Genomic DNA, 22,639 nt, shown 5'->3' with positions numbered 1-22,639 from the left:
TATATGTGTGTGTGTCCCACTAACATTGGCCTAAGTATCTCAAACACATCAGATCCCTCTGATCTTCGAGGCTAAGCAGGGTCAGCCTTGGTTTGTAGTTAGTTAAGAGACCTCAAACAAATACCAGGTGCTGTGGGCTATAGTTCAGAGGAAGGGACTGGCAAAACTACATTTAAGTATTTCTTGCCTAAGAAAAACCATATCAAATTCATGAGGTTATGATAAGTTGATAGGTGACTTCAAGGCACATACATGCCAGCAGCAAGATGCCAGCCCATATATGCATGTTCCGTCCTCTAGTTTGTGTGAAATAACACTCCCGCTATTGCTGGTTATTACCCATGATGGTTGGAAATGGAGGGAGTTGAAGTCACACAGGAGGGACATTCCTCACCTCTGCTTTAAATGTCAGAGATTCATGTATGTGTGGTGACTTTACAGCTTGTTGGTAAAATTTAGAGCAGCATTGTCCTTTAACAGCTTTTCAGATATCCTAATCTGACCATCAAGGGAATTTCCTGTCTCTTTTCTTCCTTATTGACCCTCTTCTTCTCATTACTGCGCCGAATGACATTTTATTGATTAAGACAGAAGGATGTTTCGACAACCTCTCATCTTTTTTGTTTTCTAAGGAGTGTGTTTATCCCTTAAGTGGAATATGCTTGCAGAGAATGGATGTGGTTGCCTCCCCTTTTCTCCCAACAGCTCAGCATCCTCTCTAGCACATCTTGGCATATAAATCTGCTTTGCACGAATATGTCCATTTGTCGACACAAGTCCTTTATGTAATTGCATCTCAACATTGTTTATTAAGTGGTATTTACAGCAGAGCTTGAAATTTAAACATGCAGACTGTCTTTTGAAAGAGCTTGAAAACAAAATGATTTGAAGTGAAGGTTTGGTCTTTAAAAATGATAACATGTTATCCATCTTTCTCCTTTTCGAATGTGCTGGTTGCAGTGAACGGAGGGTGGTCTTCATGGACAGAATGGTCTAACTGCAATGTACGCTGTGGCAAAGGGTGGCAGAAGAGGTCGAGGACATGTACAAACCCTGCTCCTCTCAACGGAGGTGCTTTCTGTGAGGGAATGTCTGTGCAGAAAATTACCTGCAGTTCCTTGTGTCCTGGTGAGAGAGAAACAGAGATGTAATTGTTGCCTCACTCTGAACTCTTTGCACTATGAAAAGTCACTAGATGATGTTCTTTTCTTCAACTCAAAATACTGGCTGGTTTTCTCAATGAACTTTTGCAATCAAATGGACATCTAGCACCAGGTGCTAGGTGGTCTCTTCATGGTCCAGCCTCATATCTTGTGGCATGATGGAGATGTGAGCTCACCCAAAATGTTTATGACTATAGTTTATAGACTGTAGTTTGTAGTAGCATCAGAGCTCTCTGACAGAGAAGGCTAAGTGATTTACAAAACCACAGTCCCCAGAAGTCCATAGCACTGAACCATGGCAGTTAAAATGGTACCAAACTGGATGATTTCTGCAGTGCAGATGCAGCCTTTGTGTAAGTCTCACATGAGCCTAGTGGCAGGCCAGCTCTCTCCATCTCTCTGTCTTATCTGCATTGAAAATAAAACCGTTATAACCTTCCTCACCCATGCTCCTTTATTGACATTATCTAAAGGCATGCAGGGAAGCTGGCTTTCTTCATCCCACTCCCCTTAAAATTACAACCTCCTGACGTAAAGAATATCTGTAAAAGAATGCCAGCTAGGGGTATGCCAGTTGGACAGGTGGGCTATAGCTATGGCTGGAGTCCTGTGGGAAAGGGAGATAACCTATCTTCTGTCACTTCCTTCACAAGGAGCTTTCAAAACAGAACACCCCACCTGTGAAATACTCCACATCTTTTCATATCCTTCCCCCAAACTAATAAAAAGGGAGGGGGTGATTACTTGGGAGGGGCATTTCAGTTTTGGGTTCATACCACCACTTTAGATTTGCAATAGAAACAGTTTACAAAGAGAGCTCCTGGATCAGAGCAAACTTACATCTAATCTAGCATCTGTCTTCACACAGTGGCCGACTACATACATATGAAGCCCATAATAAAGACAAGATGGTTTGAACCCCTTTCCTGTTTGGCACTCACAAATCAACACATTGACAACTTCCTTAAAAGCTTCAATTTACCATTTTCAGTTCTCTTCAACACAATCCTCAGTCCAGAGACTATAACACAACAATGAAGAGCAGCCATCCAATGGTCTTCTGTGTTCTTCTGAATATATGAGGGTTTTTCCTCTCCATTCTGCAAGCCAAGCTGGACTGTACTTGTCTGTACATTTTAAGATTGCATGCATGTCCTCTTTAGCTTTTATTATTCATAGTCCTTTGAACACCATGGGTGTCTGTTCATGTCTACAGGCTTTAAATTGGAATTTATTGAATCTGGGATTTCTTCTTTTTTCCCATTTCTTTCTTTTGAACTGCTTCTGTTAATTTGCATAATGTGGACACAAGCAGTATCTAATGGAGTTGGGCAAGAGGTTTAGGCCATAAGTCAGAAAGTGGACTGTAGTAAGTTAAGGGCTATACAGATGGGCGGCATGTAGCTGCCCCTTTTTGCCCCAGATTGGTGCCACAGTTAATGCATGCACCGACATCAATCTGCTTCCTGGAAGAGAAAAAAGATGCCCCTTCCATGCTGCTGCGGAGGTGTGGCATCATAGCACATGCTGTCTAGAAGGGTGCATGCCAAAATGGTGCCCAGGCAGCAGCATAAGGGCTTGGAGCATGGGGACGCTCAGCCCTCACCCTGGTCTGTATAGCCCCTTAGTTAACAAAAATATTAATCCTTGGGAATTTTGTAGTCAGCTAAAGTTCAACAACATCTGTGGCCTCAAGGTGCCCACATTTGGGTTTGTATATTGGGAGTTAGGAATGGGATTTAAAGTTCATGCTATAAATCATATGCAAAAGTATGTATTTGCAGAAGGTTTGAAGGGGTGTATAGATGCACTGGGAGAGAGCTTCTAATCTAAGAAGCAACAATGGAGTCAGAAACTGTTGAATACCTGAATTTTGTATTAATGGAGGAATGAACATTATAGGCCAAGAGAAACATTGCCATTTTTTCAGTCTCCAGAATCAATTTGAGCATAGCTAGAAAGAACCAGGAAAGGTGATTTTAATAAATCACCTGTATTGTTAAAATGTCCAAAAAAACTTTCCATCTAAAGCATCCAATGCATATCCTTCTCTTTAGTGGATGGTGCTTGGGAAGCATGGAGTGAATGGTCTGTCTGCAGCCCTGAGTGTGAACACTTGAGGATCCGTGAATGTACTGCTCCACCTCCACGTAATGGTGGGAAATTCTGTGAAGGCCCAAATCAAGAGTCAGAAAACTGCACTGAAGGTCTTTGCATTCAAGGTAAGTAGCTTTGATAGAAAGCCCTTGTGTTAAATTATCCAAACATACAATTATCTCTCTAGATAGCTACAATCGAAAAGTAAACAAATCTGCTCCCTGAAATGAATAGATGGATCTATGAGGACGTTTACATGGGCCAATTACACCATTTTTCTCCCACCTTCAACACAATCTGCCTACATGACATAGGCCCAAAGCTCCAGTTCAAGTGGGATTTTCTTCATAAAGGAATGGCAGCTGTGCAATAAATCCACTTTGTCCCTGGCTAAATCAGATTTTTAAAAATTCACCTTTTGCTATGGATTTTGCAAGAAAATTTAGAGCACTCAGTAGTGACACTGGGTGCTGTTTACCCACATGTCCCACTGTGCCACCTGGTGCCACCACCGCTGGCATGAGAGAAATCACAACAAGGTGCCCAGCCATGTGATTGATGCTGAGCATCGCATTTCTGACTACAGAGAAAGCGACTTGGACTAGCACTGGTGGCACAGCAGTACATAGGAATAAACAGTTGCCCGGCATCATTGTGGGCTGTAGAGATAACTGGGGGAATCTGGGGAAGCTCTGGGGCTAGAATACTCCATGAGTAGCCCAGAATATTCTGGCCAGTGTAGATGAGCCCTAAGAATCCTGTTAGAGACCAATAAGAGTTGTATGTCATAAAATACTTCCACAAGAAGAGTTGTGTGTGCTTGATAGCAGCTTTGAAATTCATTTTGCCAAAGTCTTTTACTTGGAGCTGAAATCCTTTGAAGTGTTTGGAAAGAGTCACATTGGCTAAGAGGGAAGTTTTCTTCCCATGGTGAATAATTTATCAGGTATTACCTGGGACGTTGTAACATGTATCATCTGCTCTGAAACAAACGATGTTAATGGAAGGACACAAGCTCTCTGCCTGTCCAGATGAGCAGCAAACCATACAAACATCTCTTTTTACTCCTGCATAAAGATTTTTGCCGAATCTGACCTTTGCCTATAATATACTCCTCTGCAAGGTCTATGTTCCAGTAGTTAGTCAGGCCAGAGCCAAAATTTGGTGAAGGTAGAGTAGCTTCTTCATATGCTTTCTTTTATGTATATATTGCTTTGTTGTCAGAAACAACATGTAGGAAAATGCCATGTAGGAATCCATGAGTTTACATAAATATACTCTACCTCCAATATATATAATTTTACACAGGAAAAAAAATACTCAGGGAAAAAAGTATTTTCGTGCAAATGAACTTTCCGCAGCAAAACCCCAAAGTACAAATAGTGCTTGAAAAGTGTGCAGTAAGCCTTTGTATTCTCATGCAATACAGAGAAAATTGATGAAACTGTGCATTCTTGCATGAAGGAATGAAATAAAAGAACGTTTACATCTTTAGGATATTCCTGTTTAAATACAAAATTTAATGTATCTCCTGATGAAATGTACATTTCTAAATGTGTTTGTTCTGAAAAATTGTGCATTTCAAATACATTTTGATATATTTAGCATTAATTTCTTCAAGCAAACTTTATCAAAAGTAGCAACCAGAGACTTGTTCATGGGTGTTATAGCTATGTCAAATACTCTTTTACCCCATATTTGAATCCAGAGGATTTACTGGTCAGGAAATGATTTTCAAATACTTTACAAGCAAAGCTACACTTACTCGTGAAGAAATAAAAGAATAGCCAGTGAGGTTCTTTAATGTGTACACGAATGACTACATTTCTGGAGGTCTGTGCCTGTGAATCTATCGTGCTGCTTTCTGCTTGATCATCCTGCTGTGCATGAAATGAACTCTTCACCATAGGCACTTGTTAAGTAAACCTCTGCATTTCTATGTGGATGCCTGCACTAAGTACTAGAACATACCACAGAATCATAGAGTTGAAATTGCTTCAGTGGATATCAAGCCTAGCCCCCTGCCTTTGCTGGGAATATGCTCCTAAACATCCCACTTGGCTTCTTTTTAAAACCATCAAATAAAGAAAAGTCTACCACATTTTGAGGTATTCTATTTCATTGCTGCAACAACCTGTATTACAAGGACATTCTGAATGTTTAATCACAGTTCCACTTCTTGTAGCATGACCCTTTGGGGCAACACCCTACTTAAAAAACAACAACTCCCATCATCTATATGACAGCCCATCAGATATTTGAAGGTAGCTATCCTATTGCCCTAACCTTAGGGCACCATAAGTCAGAAATGTTGTAGGCACACACCCACAACAATAACAACATCACGTACACACACATTATATGTTAAGGCTCTTTGGTTATATTGTTTATATCTGTTGTACTACAAGACCCATGTTTCAGAAATAAGATGGTTGTAGTATCAGTATTAGTATTGAGAACCATCATTGTGTAGTGGTTTGAGCATTGGACTATGAATCTGGAGAACAGGGTTTGAAGCCCCGCTAGGCAATGGAAATCCACCGAGTGACCTTGGGCAAGTCACACTCTCTCAGCCTCAGAGGATGGCAATGGCAAACCCACTCTGCAAAAACGTGTCAAGAAAACCCCATAGTAGGGCCATCTGAGCGTCACCATAAGTCAGAACTGACTTGAAGGCCACAACTAGTAAGATTTTACATCGGTTGTGTCTGCAGGTATATATTGAACTGCAAGGTCCATTGGCTTAATACAAATAAAATTTGTCTTGACTTGATAACATCAGTAGAGTCAGCAAAATTGAAGTGCGGGGAACAAGAAGAAGTGCAGAGGATTAATTGTCACTCTTTGGATTTCAGGCTGATTGGTGGCCAGGTAAAAGAATTAATGGGTGGCAAAGAGGAACAAAGATTAAAAACTGGGGGCAGCAAACAGTGACCAAAAGACAGTACACAAAAGGAGGCTAAGGGGCAACCAAGGGCCAGCCAAAAAAATACCTTATTTATTGTCTGAATAAAACAGCTGATCCTCAGCAATAAAACTCAAGCAAGGGAGTGGAAAAACCCACTTGGGAAGTAAGTCATAGACTTTCTTCTCCTGCTGCAGCTTCTTTCTCTCCTGTTTGAGCTGTTGTTTCTTGTGTTTTATGACACTCGACAGCTGCTGCTGCTGCCTGCAACAGAGTAAGAAACTCTGAGGACACCAAAAGTGGAGGGGAAATAAATGGAACTATATGGAAACAAGCAAAACATCTGTTCCCCAGGCAAAATGACATAAAATTACACTAAATAACTTTTGAAAACGATTCTTTAGGTTTGCAAATGATATAATGAATATCAACACATAGGCTCCAGTCTTTTAAGTCATAGCTCAGTCTTATGTTAACAGATACCTAGGAGAGCACTGGGGAACTCGTGACCTCTAAGACTATGGATAAGTCAGTGTGAATTACAGGCCCTGGAAGATGCCCAAAGATCAGAGGAATACTGTGCCAGTCAAAGAGATTTCTGTTGTCCTCATATGGATAGTGATGAGGCAAGAACAGCTTGATGTTTATGCAAAATGAAGCCTATGAATCTTCTTCTTCTAAAAGCCCTTTGGTGAGGTGTTCAGAGGATCCTGGTTAGTCATGGAAACTCACTGTTTCACCTTGGGCAAGTCCCATTCTCAGCCTTAGATGAAGGCAAGGGTTAACACACTCTGAACAAATCTTACGGAGAAAACCCTGTGATAGGATCACCTTAGGGTCATCATGAGTCAAAAAATGGTGAGGAGCCACATTTGATGGCCTCCATGGAGGGAGACCAGAGGACTTTGCATCATGTGTAACACACTCAAGATCAGGAGGTGGGGAGAGATGATAAAATGCCGTCCACCCCTTCATGCGCCTCTTTTCATGCATTGCTTTGTAGATAGTGATGATGCTGGATGCTTCACTTACCTGGCTAAATTGCATGAGGCATGTGAATCATGGGGGGAGGGCAGCCAGATTGCTTCATGGCTACCTCATTGGTCTACATTTTGTGGGCTCATTTTCTGGCTTTAATGTTTGTTACATGAAGGGTTCCAGAGTTCTGTATCCTCCAGGGACTCTCTGGTGGTGATAGATGTACAAATGAAACAGACACTTATCCCTTGTCCATGGCAGGTAGTGTGGGAGATTATAAGAGTTTCAGTGAACACCTTGGTACACTTTTGGTGTAGGGTAGAGCTCTGGAACTGTCTCTCTAGTGTCCTGAGACCTGGATGTGGGGAAGAAATCTACCCTTGAGGTGTACCTGGGGTTTTTGCTCTCATTTGTAAACTTCTGAAGCTTGGGTGGGAGAGCTCTGGGCTTGTCGTCCATTAGAAGGCTCAACAGGGAGCAACTCCATTATCAGATTACTCCTGGGATCAAGTGTTTTGCCCAAGAGAAGGCTGAGGAGATAGTCAAGGGGTGACACCTGGCCTCAGGTGAAACTACATCATGTTGCTCCCCACTCTTGTTTCTTCAAGGATCATCAAGGCATGAATAGATTCTAGGTCAATAAAGTGTCCCTTGTTTAACCCAACTCTCTGTGTCTGGTCTTATTATTCCATTGTAGGTCATCAAAGACTTGAAGTCACACAACGACAAAGTGGTTTCTCTGGTTAAACTATTTTAATCTGTTTTGAATTTTACATCGATTCTTTAATGTGTGTCATAAATGGGAAATGAAAGCTGATATGACCTTGTTGCCAAGTTTGAAAACTGGCTTCACCCATGTACTGGCCATATTTTGAAGGCATTACAGGGATCTCTGAGAAAAGAGCCAATCCTTCTATATAAGTGCAAAATTCTGATACCAGCTGTGTGCAAGATACAAGAATTAGTGCTGTGCCTAAGGCTTTTTTTTTTTTTGCCTCATTTTTTTGCAACTGTTCTCATTCCATTGAAGAGAAAAAGAAATATATTTAAAAAGAATTTAAAGGAGAGAAAAAAATCACAGAAATTCTCATGAGTGAGATACAGGATTCTTGTGTTTATATGGAGCGGCTGAGTAATGTGTGTGTATGTCCAATTTTTCAGTGTACAATCATCCCTGTAGCAGCCAGCAGCCTTCTCAGCTTCCTAAACATCAGTTAAAGCCCAGAGGAAGACATCACAGTGTAACTCCTGCCATAGGGCTTTTTCAGATCAGGAAGTATGGCTAGCTAGAGAGGCTGCAGAGTGATGAAGAGATATCTAATAGAAAACAAAACAAAAACAAGTATAATACAAAGAACAGCAAAACAAGAACAAGTGCTGCAGCTTTGGATTCCTTGCAATATTATGGTAATTTCAAAAACAACACCTAAGGAGATTCTGGTGAGCCATGAGAAGGAGGGAAAGAACCAGAAGCCATTTTCATGAGGAAATAAAACTGCTATAAAATTGGGAGAGAAATAATAGAGGCGGACACAACACTGTCTTCTCATATATTGCTACAGAGAAGGAGTTGCAAGCAGCTGCAGCAGAGACAAACTATATATATAGTAACCCATTTAATAAGTGGCATTTGGGAAGGTCCCAAGTGAAAATCCATATGCTGAGCCAAAATTTCTCGCAAGATATTCTCATAACAAACATTCTGTTTTTCTCCCTTTCCTGTAGAAGGCATGAATTTTGTCTAGATTTTCAACATCCTTTTTGAAGGGCTTCCATCCTCATGTCCATCACAAATACCTTAGAATATAGCTGTTGGCATTGTGGAGAATACATAATGATGGATGAGCCAACAACACACACTATGATAATGAACCTCCTCCCAAAATACTTAGTGAAAACAGACAAAGATGTGCTACTGCTAAAGATAATCCCCACTTCTGAGAAATGGTTGGAGAGTTCCTTTTACCTTTGGAGTCATTACGTGAAATACGTTTTCCACCCCCACAATTTCTCTAACCACAAACGAGATCGAAAATTTCAGGAGGCCAATTGGATACAGCTGTAATAAGAACAACTTAAAACACAAGTTTAAATGTGTGGTGGCACATAGCCAAAAGGTGCCACAGGGCCAGCAGTAAAATCACACTGGTTTGTCACAAGAAGGAATTTAAAATCTCATTCTAATAACAGGTTCACATATGTCATTTTTGTCATTAATATTTTGCTGCACTATGTGAATGATAACTATAAATAGGCCAAGAAAATGCCTAAAGATGACTTTGCTGTTGTGTCTCCAGCTTTGGTCTTGAGCACACAACAGCAAATTGTGTGCATACTTTGTGTGGCCAACAATATCAGCTTCAGATTTGAGGGGTGAGATATGGTGGGGCAGGAAACCTGGGCAAGATAACTTAGTTCTCTTCTCCTTGAGTAGACCCGCTTCCTTGCCACTTTTACAAACGCCCGTTTGATTACTCTTTCTTTCTAGCCAAATTTGCATCATTGGCAGAAGGAGAGTTCAAGGACAATAGAGTTTGTTGCTTCTGATCCACTGTTTCACAAGTTTGAGGAAGACATGAACAGATAGCAACAACTCTGTAAAGATTCTGGGATGAGCAGTGTGTCCTCTCTAGTCACAGATGTCAACTAGTACCAACACTTCATTGAATCCATCCACCTGTAGTGCAGTCTCCCTCTTTTCCTAAAAGATGCTTGAAACTTGGGCAGATTCAAACATTGTCTTCTACTGAAGCTCATAGAAAGGGAGGTTTGAGTCCAGTTGTGCCACAAGACTCATGCATGGATTTCCTTTTCAAAAGGTTTTGTCATTCTTATTGTCATTCTTATTTCTGAGGATATGCTACTGGAAATGAAAAGCTCATGAAAACTTCGGGCTATAAACAAACTAGGTTTTTGTTTTACAGTGAGACAAAGAGCTATTTCCCCCCTTTACTATGATTTACTGTGATAGCACAGTGAAGAAATAGTTCTACCCAGCCTCTTTATTTTCTCTTCTGTTTCCTCTCCTTATTAAATTTATTGGCGGTGAAAGCTGTCAGATAAACAGCCTAGAGACTGCAACATGTGATTCCATCTTTCCGGACGATGGATTCATCACAAGTAGATACTATTGTGGTTCTGTTAACTGATATATGTTTTGCCATTCACATCTTAGCTTGGTTTATTCTACCACCATGTGGAGAGGAAATTCTGCAATACATGTAGCCTGGTAAGAAAGGTACATATGAGCCAGACATTTCATTTTTCTATGTCATTCATGTGATTACATGGAGAGATATGAAAAGCTCTATTTTGTTGAATTTGTATAATGCATACCTTTATTTTTGTCCGTTCTTTTCCTCCCTGCCAGGCCATGAGATATTTTTATTTTTGTAATCCTACATGGAAATCTATGCCTCTGTGTGTATGTGTGTGCGCACACATGTACACATTTTAGAATTTGTGTCTTTTAAAGGCATACATGTTGTTGTGAATATTTCTCTAAAATGAAACATAAGCCTCTGAAATATATGAATTTCCAATGAAAGATGCTCACATATACATTGATATTTGGTGAACTATGCAGAACTTGCTTTACCAGGGCCTTTTCAGTTTCAAGTTGTTGTTTTTTTAACCTGGATATCTTTATCATGTGGGGGGGGGGGGAGAGAACTGCTACCACTATGAAGACGTTGCCATATGTAGACGACTAATAATGTAATTAAGATTTTTCTTTCAACAGCTTTATACATGTTCATTCATCCATTTATTCCATCTTGTTTCCACATTTATTTCTTTGTTCTTCTTATTGGCCAGTATTTGGTACCAGCTACTTACTTAAGGCAGCGGTTCTCAACCTGTGGGTTGCAACCCCATTTTTTTTTGGGGGGGGGTGTCAAATGATTCTTTCATAGGGGTCGCCTAAGACATATTTCCGATGGTCCTAGGAACCGAGGAACCACAGTTTTTTGTTTGGGGGTCACCACAACATGAGAAACTGTATTAAAGGGTTGCAGCATTAGGAAAGTTGAGAACCACTGACTTAAGGAGTCCTAGTAGCACAGTGGTTAAATGCTGGTAAGGCAGTCACAAGGTTGTGAGTATGATCTCACGGCTCCACGTTTGACTTAGCCTTTTGTAGGTCAGTAGGGGGCAATTGGCTACAGACTATATACTGCTTAAAGAGTGCTGAGTTCACTGATAAACCATGTAGAAATGTAAACATTATTGCCATTGCTATTGCTATTTACTTAAGCATACTTAACTAAGTAACCTCCCTTGGCCTAACCCTCCCAAACCTGATGGGAACACCATTCACCCATGCTCCAGTTGCTAACAGGATGGACTTCCTTCTCACCATGTGGCTGATGACTGGTAAATCATGGCTAAGTAGTGACTGTGAATATGGAACATTCATTTAATTAATTTATACCCTGTCTTTCTCCTGGGATGGAATCCAAGGCAGCTCATCCAATTTACGGATGAGTAAATATAGATAACTGTTTGGTATTCACAATATAAGGGACAGCATTTTATTACACCATCATATTTAATGGAAACTGAGCATCTATGATACAGCCATGTTAGTCCATAGAGTCACTATGTAGAGAGGTATTGTAGCATTGTTGAAACTAACGAAAGAAAGACATTGGCAGTATGAGCTTTTATAGACTTCAATTTACTTCCTCAAATGCTTCTGAGAAGTAGACTTAAGTCTACAAAAGCTCATGCTGCCAACTTCTTTCTGTAGTTACTCTCAAAGGTGCTACAAGCTCTCTCTACATACTGAGCATCTATGGATTTTGTTATCCATGGGGGGCTCCTGGAACCAAACCCCAGTAGATATCAAGGTCCCACTGTATTTTGGATCAGCAGAGTCTGCTGTACGTGTGCCTCTTGAGGTATTTTGATTTGTTTTGCTATGCTTCCAGCCTCCATTGCAAAATGAAGGCACGAGCTTTGAGTGCTTATATCAAATGTAAGAACTTTGGGAAAACCAGTACTGTTCTCTGCACCCTGAAACTTCTAACTGTCAAGGCCAGGTACAGAACTGTCACCCTTCCCTTTTGAAAACATACTGATGCAGTCTGACACATTGAGCCTAACCTGCCTACACCTTGTCTCTGCATCACCATGGCTCTGCACTGGATAGAGCGTAGGCACTTCAGGGCCCTTTCAGATGAATCTAAAAGAGTTATTTATGACTGAGGGTTGGGGGCAGAGGGAGAACAAGGATGAAGGTAGGATCAACACAGCCGCCTTAATTTATTTTGCAAAAGTGACTCTCCTTGTTCATATAAGTGATACTGCACATTTTATTTGGAGTCCAAATTAGTGTAATCAGTTGAAGTGCTAAACTAATCTCTCTCCCTCTCTCTGAGTGATGCTTTTACTCCTCTGTGGGTCACACAATGTATTTATGGCACAGTGTTCTACGCCATTCTTATTTTTGCTTTCTCAGCTAGGAGCAATTATATTGACTTGGCTCCTTTTCTCCTCCACCTCATCTTGCAATATGTTCAATTCCAGCTCTGATCCCCTCCCCATAGGGCATTATGAAGGAAGCCGAGTGCAGTGCTTTAGTAAAACAATTTCTGAGAGGTTTTTTCCCCCCACATTTTTTGTTTGTTTGTTTTTTGCAGACTTGGCTTGTTGTTGTACATTCTTTCATCAGAACAAAATAGATTTTAATGGTTTGTCAATAACCAGCATTCTTTCCAATCAAACTTGCTCAAAGCCAGTGTTGCTAATGCATGGTCTTTGATGATTCTGCCCTACTGGAAGAATGTCCAGACATTTGCTAACTAGTCTGGAGTGAGGCACAATGCAGCCCACATGCTTCACGTAGGCTCAAGGCTATTTTGGGCCTCTCCAAAGATCCCTTATTTTCACCCATCCAAAAAAGATGGTAAGAGGTCTGAAATTTTGCCCCCCAATAACCATTTGCCACACTTTCGGATTTTTTGGGGTGGGGGGGACCGTTTTCTTTTCTTAACGTTCCTATTTCAGTCTTGAAAGGAGATAGACATTTGTGTTTAATTCTGTCCTGGGCTCCTTGGAAACGGCAGCATAGATCAAGCTTGTGTTGGCAACTGAAATGCAAAATTGTATCTGGAAAATACACCAGTTTTCATTTCAGTCCCTCGGTCTTCAAATCAGAAATTGCATAATGAAGCATTTTGAATCTTTTCAGAGATAGGCCAAACCCTGCAAATGTTTGGTAGGAGGGTTGCATGAAGATCGTATTTCAACATCAAACAGGCATCACCATGCATGATCTCTCAACAAGAGGGAAGCTATTATGTTATACTGAGATTTCTATTTTTCTTGACATTGAAGCTAGGTAAGGCGGTGAGCTAGTATTTATAATTTGTGAATACTGTGAATAGTGCTGATGGCACTTGAACCTTGTGTTTACTGTTAATGAAAATGATCCTGGTACCTACCTTCCAACATACTTTCCAACAGTTGAGAACTAGCACGCATGTGGCAAAACAACATCAGAGTGTAGCCAAGATGGCAAACATCTTTAATGAGGAAGAACAGCCAAAGCCAGGAGGGGCTGCAGCAGTTTGATTTTGCCTGACTCTATTGGAAAGGGCAAGACTCTACCCCTTTTGCCTTCTGCTCCCATTGATTTAATTGAGTGCAATCTACTTCTGCACTTTGAACACAGTTTGCAGCAACTGAAGTAAGCTGAGAACAAAGGGAAAAAGTAGGAAAAGGAGAGAAAAAGTGGGACATTTTAGAAGCAGCTGAAAAAGTGAGATGGCACGTCCTTTTGAAATTATGCCAACAAAACAAAAGCATATTAAAGTCTGATATTTTATTTCTCAGTATTGAAGAAACTATAATATATCTGTTTAAAAGGAAGATGGGTGAGATAACTGAAATGGATTTTGTCAGGAGCTAAAAAAAGGGGGGGAGGGTTTATTCATAAAGCTGGACAGAAAGTGATCTAGGAAGCAGAAACATTCCATATATGTTTATTAAGTGCAACTTTCTCTCTCTTTCTCTTTTCCCTCCTCTCTCTCCCTTGCTCCCATTTCCTCTTCCGCTTTTTAGATAGAAAGCCTCTTCATGAAATAATACCCCAAAGTAAGTTTTTTCTTCTATTTTCTTTGACAAAGGTTTTCTTTTTTAAAAAAATATCTTAGATTTTAACTAAATACATAGGTTAGTTGTAAGACAGATTGCTCAGTTGAAAGCAAGTGTAAGCCCTTTCATAGATGGGCTTTCCATGTGTTCTCTGTTTGTCAAATTGGGACGCAGGACCAAATTCACATGTTCTACCTCTAACCTCAATGTGTTCATTGGCTCAGTTCCATGCTCTGTGTTGTCCGAAATTCTGAACATATCATGTGCAGCCCTCCCACTGAAAGCACAAAGATCAAGGGATAGAGCCAGTGGTCCAGTTGATGCTGAGGATCAGATAGAGGGTATCATCCTGTTCTCACTGTTTGAGTATTAAATGAAGGCATTATGAAAGGAACTGTTAAATAGAGAAGAGTGGATTTTGTTTTTAGTTATTGATTCACATTTCATTGAGTCACATTTGCAGAAACAATGTGTGTGGAGGTGTCTTCAAGACATCTGTTGACTTAGGGTGACCCCATGAATGTCATAGGGTTTTCTTATCAATACTGAGAGGTGTTTTTGCCAGTTCCTTCCTCAGACATACAGCCTCCAGTTTCTGGTATTTGTTGGCGGTCTTCCATCCACATACTAAACGGGGCTGATCCTGCTTAGCATCCAAGAGCAGAGAGGATCTAGTGTACATGAATTGAAGTCCAGAGTATGGCAGAGCTGATTGTGTTTTATTTAAAATTGGTAGAGCTGATTGTTTTTTTTATTTAAAAAGTAGAGAGTGTGCAAAAATGGTTATATCAGTGAAAATAAAATATACAAAGGCAAAGGCCAAACCCCAATGGTGTATTTCCATTATTGATTCTGCCAAGATCAGCAATTCCCTCCGCTTCCTCTAGCCCTCTTTAAAAGCTCCTGCAAAAAGATGAGAGACTCTGAAGCATTTTTGTTGCCATGGAATTTTGCAGTGGGAGGAAAGTCCTCATTTTGATGGTATTTAATGTGAAAATATATCATTGGCATATATATATATATATATATATATATATATATATATATGGTGAAGGGCAAGAGTTTAATCTGCCCTGGAAGCACTGACCCCCCTCTGTTCTCTCATCCATCCAGCCTTTAGTATGAGCACAAATAATTATGCCTGCTGGAATTTTGTAAGTTCTTTGGCATTATTTTCCTTTGCCTCATCCTTTAGATCCTTTATTACATGTCCCTAAGTTTTACCCTTAACTTATCCACAGGTCATATCAAAATCCATAATTTTGGCTCCGAAACCTGCTCTCGACTTATACATGAGGCCCACTTATAGTCGAGTATATATGGTAAATAAAGCAATTGACATGCAGGGTCAGAATATATGGACGGTTGCTTAGCATATATTTCTTCTCTATCCAATTTCTGGTAATCCCTGCATTTTATAGGCTGTTTTTCCCCCTCCTTTCATCCTTCATGTAGTTGCAGGGTTGAGGTTTCTACTGACATCTGTGTTTTAACGCTGGATAGAGGTCACATCTCTATCTGATAACTGTTTATGCTTCTTTGTTTTGTCTCTGTCTCTGTGGTATGGGAATAGTGTTGCACAGCACTTCATTTCATTCCGGGTATCCTTCAAAGAGGTTTCCTTCAGGACATTTCCACTGGTGCATTTACAGTCCCTTTGATATAATAAGGAGGCATATTAATATTCAACTGTTCCAACCTCACATGTGAGGAAAAGTATTTCTAAAGAGTTCCCTCCTCTTCGGAGAAAGTAAATATTTCTGCGTAGGTTTCATTCGCTATTCACACATTCTGAAGTATCTCAGGAAATTATTCTATGGAGACATGCATGGATTTTTTAAAAGATAAGAACTGTGGAGCTTTGCGGGAAAAGCACTGTTTCTAGAAAGCCGCTGTATGTCTTTGTGCAAGATTGTAGCTTTCTACAAAACAAAAAACCTACCGTCTTCAACATCAACAAAAACTCGCACAAGCCAAATTGAATTTTGCAAAACGAAAACCTTGCACAACAAAAGTCTTGTGCAGATTAATGTAGCCTTCCATAGTTGACCAACCCCATGCAAGAACTTAAACAGGGTTTGAACAGGAACAGCTCCAATACAGAATATGTGCCTCATGCTTATCCAGTCCCAGTAAATGCACCGAAGCTATACATGCTCAAGAAATCTTTGAAATCCTTTATTATTAACTTTGCTGCTTAGGGATGTTTCCATTTACTGGACTATAATATACTTGGTATCCCGGAACCACCTCATATTGTCTGAGCAAGTGTTGTGTTTTGTTTATCTTCTCATCTAAGTATGCAGTCAAAGAAAGTCAGCCAAACAACAGAGATCGATATTAGTGCTTTTAGTTCCTTGGAGAATTGAACTATTTATTTAGAAGTGTGAGATCAGAGACGAGTTATATAAATACAGCTTGCTGCCTGCTATTGAATGAAATGGACGTTAGAGTTTAAGAGCATGTGCATCATCATTGATGCGAAATCAAAGGCAATTATGAAGATAATTGGGGGAACAACCAATTGTAGTAAATAGCCTTATATATAATTCTCCCCAGTTTGGAACTGTGTTTCTTGGATGTTATTCTTGTAGAGAAATTCTTGATAGAAGAGTAGGATTTTTTATAGATTTAAAAGGGATGAGGTTAGAAGACAGAAACAGAGACACTGAGAAAAGTGGTTGTGAACCTGAGCTAATGTGTGCCTTGCAAAGTTTGTGCAAAACTTTATCGTTATTGAACTTTATTGTTTGATCTGTTAAAATCCCTAACATGTTTTTTTTAAGTTTGATTTTATGCTTTAACACATTTCAAATCATTTTTCTATGCATCTATTTAAAAAAAAATAATCACAGTTAATAGACCTCATTACCATAAAAATATGCTTTTGTTCAATGTCGTTCACAGTATCAGGAAGCTCATATAATGTAGCCTTGCTTCTAACCAAACAATAGCCTTGAGCAACTTGGAAAGATTACCTAAAACAGTTAACATGTTGAGTTTGTTTGGTATTGTGATTGCTTTTGTATTTTTATGTGTAATGTCAAGATCTGTGAAAGTTGTAGGGGTAATATGTTAGTAACACGCGACCAATGTGCTATTAAAAATATTGTTTAAAACTCCTTTAGTAAACCAAATTATTTCTGCAGTGCAGATGCAGCCTAAGAAGTGCCTCCCATGAATATCTCACTGCAAAGCCAGGACTAACTGGGAGGAGCTGCTCCTTGAATTATCTTGTCTTAAGCTTTGTGTGCAAAGTGTAAATGCATAAAAGCAGAGTGTGGATGTACAGAAACCTTTTTGTTTCTCTAAGTATATAAATAGTTCCACACTTCAGATTTAAATGAGGAGGGGGGAAAATGTTGCTGAGAAAGTTAATTTTATTTTTTGAACCTCTACATTCTTCCTGAAGTAACATTGTTTTTGAAAACGATGCAATAAACCATCACTGTTCCATTGCCTAATTGGCCCTACTGACAAAGATTAATGCCTCTTTTCTGTCTGGAGAGTTTGAAAAGAAGAAAGAAATTGCATGGCCTCGTTGATATAAAGTGCTTTTGTGTTTCTGCATTGTCTCCTAGCTAAATATGAGAATTTCCGAGATTAACCTATTTCTGGGTTAAGGCAATTACTCATTTGGCAAACAAAGGAAATGTAGCATAGTGAAAATAATGTAGGTTTTATGTATTGTAATCTGCCTTTTCTTTTCAGTATTTCTCCAGAGGGTTCAAAAGGACTTCTGGAATTATGATAGAATTATTATGGAATAGCCATGGGGATACATGGCTCTCCAGATGTTGTTGGACTATAACTTCCATTAGGTCTATCCAACCCATCCAATAGTGAGAGAAGATGGGAACTACCATCCAACAATATTTTATTGGCCATAAAGTCAATTCTCTAATATAGCTAGTCATTTTCTGTATGCCATTTCCCGTTGATCACACCACCACAACTATGTATCCATGCATATACACTGAGGTCTGAATATTGTACTCTAGACATCAGAGCAAGTAAGTTATAATACATAAAAAAACTCATGTTAAAATAAACCTGTTGAATGTGAATGCTGGTCTATATTCATACTTGCTTTACTATTCAGAAGGAAAGCTTGAAATCTGTTGCTTATTTGGTGTCATGCCTTCTTTGCTTGCAGACATTGAGAATGCAACAGACATTGCCTTGTATTCAGGGCTGGGGGCTGCAGTCATCGCAGTAGCGGTCATTGTAGTTGGCGTGACTTTCTACAGACGGAGCCAAAGCGAATACGGTGTGGATGTCATTGACTCATCAGCCCTCACCGGAGGCTTCCAGACTTTCAATTTCAAAACTGCCCGGCAAGGTTTGTAATTCAGATTCCTACTTTTTGAGACAAGTTCCATCAACAGAATAGACTTACCAGGACCTGAGATTTATGCTGAGATGTAGGAGTTACATGTGTTGCACAGGATGTTTAACATCAGTATAGTCCTAAGCCACATACCATCTGTACGATCACTGTGAAAGCAAAAGAAAGGCAGACATCTTCAGTTTAAGCAAGTAAATATTCCTGTATTACTATACTTCCCCATGTAGACAGATCTTGTAGCAATTTTGAGAGTAACTGAAAGAAATTGGCAGCATGAATTTTCATAGACTTCAGTCTACTTCTTCAGATGCCTATCCTTCTTCATGTAGATTGAGTGCTGTGGTGTGATCTTTTTAAGATTGCTAGGTGAAAATGCTTCTTCCTCAAAATATTTGTGGAAGTGGGTGAGTAAAGTTATTTTAAATTCTACCATTCCTGTTTTTGAGATGGAAGCCTTATTGTGGGTGGGAGGAGGTGTTGGGAGATGTGTGAACATACCTCTGATTTAATCCTCCTAAAGGAAGAGATGATACAGTATTCCATCGATAAATATATAGATGCTTCCTCCCCATGGAATATATGCTTTGCTTTGCATGCATTAAAATAACTAAGGCAGAGAGAGAGTCACAGGTTTATTTGAATCCAAGCAAAGCTTGGAAAGGGTTGAGTTACCAAGAAGTTGATTACCAGAAGTACAGATATGTCTATTATTTTGTATGCATATCTGTATGCATGGAAACCAGGAAAGAGATCAACAATCTTCCTACAGCATAGACCAGAATAGAGTCAAGAACTGGCAGTTTTGGGGAAACATTTCAAAAGCATTCTCTAAATTGCCTTTTCTCAACTCTTTACTCTGTTTTATGTTATTGGAAGGCTGTTAAACTTTTTCTTGGTTTCCATACAAATTACTTAGTTACCAATCTACTATAAGGCTCTGTTTAGCATAGTCATTTAAATTGTGCTTGTTACTGGTTATAGTTTCATTATATTGAAAATCACTGTCTTCAGGAATCAGTGTGCAAACACTGTGTCTAACTTCAGATAAGATGACTTTGTGTTTCGGTGTTATAACATGGCAGTGGTTGGTCTTCAAAATCCACTTAGGTCAAGAAGACCTGGTTCAGTTTTATATTCAGCTTTATATTCTCTAAGTCTATAAACAAAACAGCTTCATTTTTGATTTGGTTTTTAATAATCAGCAAAATGTTATTTAATATTTTGCACATAGGGCATGTGCACATAGGGGTTTTAATGCTGTGCTATGTAACTTTTAATGGTTTGCATTTTTAAAATGTTATATTTTAATTTATAACTGTTTTCACTCTTGAAATTGTGTAATTATTTTTTAAAAAAATATTTATATATTTTAATATTGTTGTACTGTTTTTAAGGTGTGCTGTTTTATACTTGTTTGCTGCCTTGAGTCCCTATATTTATTTAATAAAATAAAATAAATAATAAATGCATAGCCAACTCATGGAACATGCATACATTAATTTGGAATGGGACTCCAATAGGAAATATCATTGGTGACAACTGTGGAAACGTTTCCTCCCTATTTGCGGATAAAGAAATTCTGCCCACCAAATTTCTTTGGAAGATGAGATTGTCCAAGATGTTTCTCAGAGGGCTCACTGTTAGCAGCAGTTGTGGAATATCTTGTGTTTTCCCACATTTTAATTCTTTTTGTACTGATTCTTTAATTAACAACAGTAACAACTGTGTTTAGCAGCCTGACCACAGTTTGCCAATCTGTTGTATATACCATATGAAGTCTAATTCTGGGACAAAATAACAACAATGTGGCGGGGAAATTAGGGGGGGAAATCTGAAAAGTGGCTGTCTATCTTTAAGAGCGTAAAAAAACAACAAAACCATGAGCAATATAGCTTGAAGAACTTTTCATTCCACTCTAGCTATTGTTCTCAGGGGATCGGCAGATTCACTGGTACCTCTCCTGCATTAAATTTCAGACTAGTCCTTATAGCTGTATCTTACTGCTAGTGCAAATTGTTTAGTTAGTATGAGGGAGGACAGTTGTGTCCAGCTCCAGGAAAGAGATGGAGCTAATGTTGTGTCAAAATTTGTCCTTTGTTTCCTCCCACATCTTCATCTCCTTCATAGGAGGCTTCCATTTTTGCTGTCTCTTTCTCAGAGCCCTTTCAAAATTATTTTTGCAGTGTTGTGAAACTTGTTGTAATGTTACAAGGTAGGCAACCCCCCCCCCCTTATTTTATTGCACATGTGTTCATCAGGATTTTTCCTAATCTGAAAAAGGCTTATGGGAAGAGTTATTTTATGACAAAATCCCTTGGGAATTGAAGGAAGTCTTGCTGGCCAGAAGCTGCTGTCTTCCAGAGAGGTAGTACAATAAAAGGCAGGTCATTCATGTGCACTGACTGCTGTCTCAAAAATCAAGTAATCATAACATCTCTGATTCTCATCCAGATGATTCAGATTTTCTCCTCCTTGGATATTCATTTCAGTAGCATTTTTCTTTCCTATGAAATTGAATGAGAATGGTTAAAAACAATCTGGAATAAATGTTTGAAACAGCACCAGCGATCATGCAAGATCGCTACCATTACAGTCTACATTAATTAGCTCAGTCTACTTACTTACCATCACAGACTCTATTGTCATAATCATTAAGGAGATTTAAAATACCCACTTCGGCAATGAACTGATATAGCAATTCTGCCACTTGCTGTTGCTTCTTCTTTTTTCACACCTCTTTGAGAACAGCAGAATGATGAAAGGATAGCTGATCTACATTAAATGATCATAAACTAAAATATGCTGTCATAATTCATTCACATTCTGAGAGGCTTAAGATTTATTTTTATTTTAATGTCAGGGTAACTTGAAAAGATATGACTAGGGTCTTGTCACAAAATACTTTTGATATGTAGCCCCTGCAGTGCCTTTCCAAGTGTAATCTTGTTGATATTCTGTCTGGAGAGGGATAGGATAGAATAAACAGGGAGGAAAGCAATGGATGCATATAATTTTTCCTTGTAGACTTCTGCCTAAGATATTAAGATTCCATTAAACCTAACAGAAAATACCTTACAAAAACCAATTAAGCTCATCACTGGGCCAGGTTTAAAGACCTTTCTCCATTTTGATCACTCTCTTCTGGACACACTCCTTGGCTGCTGGTTATATTTAGAAGTTAATATTATATATGCCTTTAGAAGCTGGTTTAGTTCTGTTTTGTGGTATGCATACTTGGGTTACTGTGAATCACCTTAAAATCGCTTGGAAATCAAAGGACATAAATTCAGCACATCCTGATCAATGGTGTATTCTATAAAGGTTCTCTAATTATTAAGACAGTGAAATATGAAAACACCGGAGGAAGAAGAAGAAAAATCAATAGTCCTCTTGGAAATGGGGTCACCAATTTGCTCAGTATTCACTAGGCCACAGGTCTCCCATGATAAGATTTCTAGACATGTTCCCTTGCGTATGTATTATTTTTAGAAAGTGACATTCAGGATTAAATGAGAAGAAACAAAAGGGACTGTAAACTCATAGGAATTCAAAGTTAACTATGAGGATGCAGTCCAAATGAGAACTGGGGGGGGGGGGGGGGGGGATAGCAAAAGGCCAAGGAATACCAAAGCTATTCTCAAAAGTGCTACAAGATCCCTTTGTACAAAAGAAGGATCAGCATAGGTTCCATGTTGTGATATTTTATTATGTTTTATTGCATCGCCATGCATTTATTGCATTTCTATATCTTTGTTTTTAACATTTGTTTTTATATAAGTGACATCACTGCTTATGTAATCAATGTAAAAGATCTATCATATCAGAATGCTCCCCACAACATTGTTAGTTGCCTCTTAAACACTCCCCTATGCCTTTTGTACGCCATAACTGGCAAGAACAGCCAGCTTGGTGGTGAGGATGTTCTTATAACGTGGAAACAAAAGCTGGTATGGTATAGTGGTTTAAATGCTGAACTAGGACTCTAATAAACCAGGGTTTGGTTCCCTATTCAGCCAAGGAAACCCACAGCATAATGAGTGTTGCCAGATT

At 39.2% G+C, this 22,639-nt stretch overlaps 1 protein-coding gene across 2 annotated transcripts in view; it reads left to right on the top strand.

Moving 5' to 3' along the window:
- The window catches only part of UNC5D (unc-5 netrin receptor D), a 261,428-nt gene that overhangs the window by 191,986 nt on the left and 46,803 nt on the right, over positions 1–22,639 (top strand). The window contains exons 6-9 of one of the 2 annotated variants that reach the window (XM_089537359.1): positions 961–1,128; positions 3,221–3,385; positions 14,209–14,241; positions 18,398–18,583. In XM_089537359.1, coding sequence (XP_089393485.1) covers positions 961–1,128; positions 3,221–3,385; positions 14,209–14,241; positions 18,398–18,583 — 552 coding nt within the window. The remainder of the gene's footprint in view (positions 1–960; positions 1,129–3,220; positions 3,386–14,208; positions 14,242–18,397; positions 18,584–22,639) is intronic. The other variant, XM_089537360.1, reaches the window with a different exon arrangement.

This window comes from Sceloporus occidentalis, unplaced genomic scaffold, assembly GCF_023333645.1.
Source record: "Sceloporus occidentalis isolate IW3139 unplaced genomic scaffold, rSceOcc1.0.p SCAF_9, whole genome shotgun sequence".
Lineage (NCBI taxonomy): Eukaryota > Metazoa > Chordata > Lepidosauria > Squamata > Phrynosomatidae > Sceloporus > Sceloporus occidentalis.
This window is presented reverse-complemented; position numbering and strand designations above follow the sequence as displayed.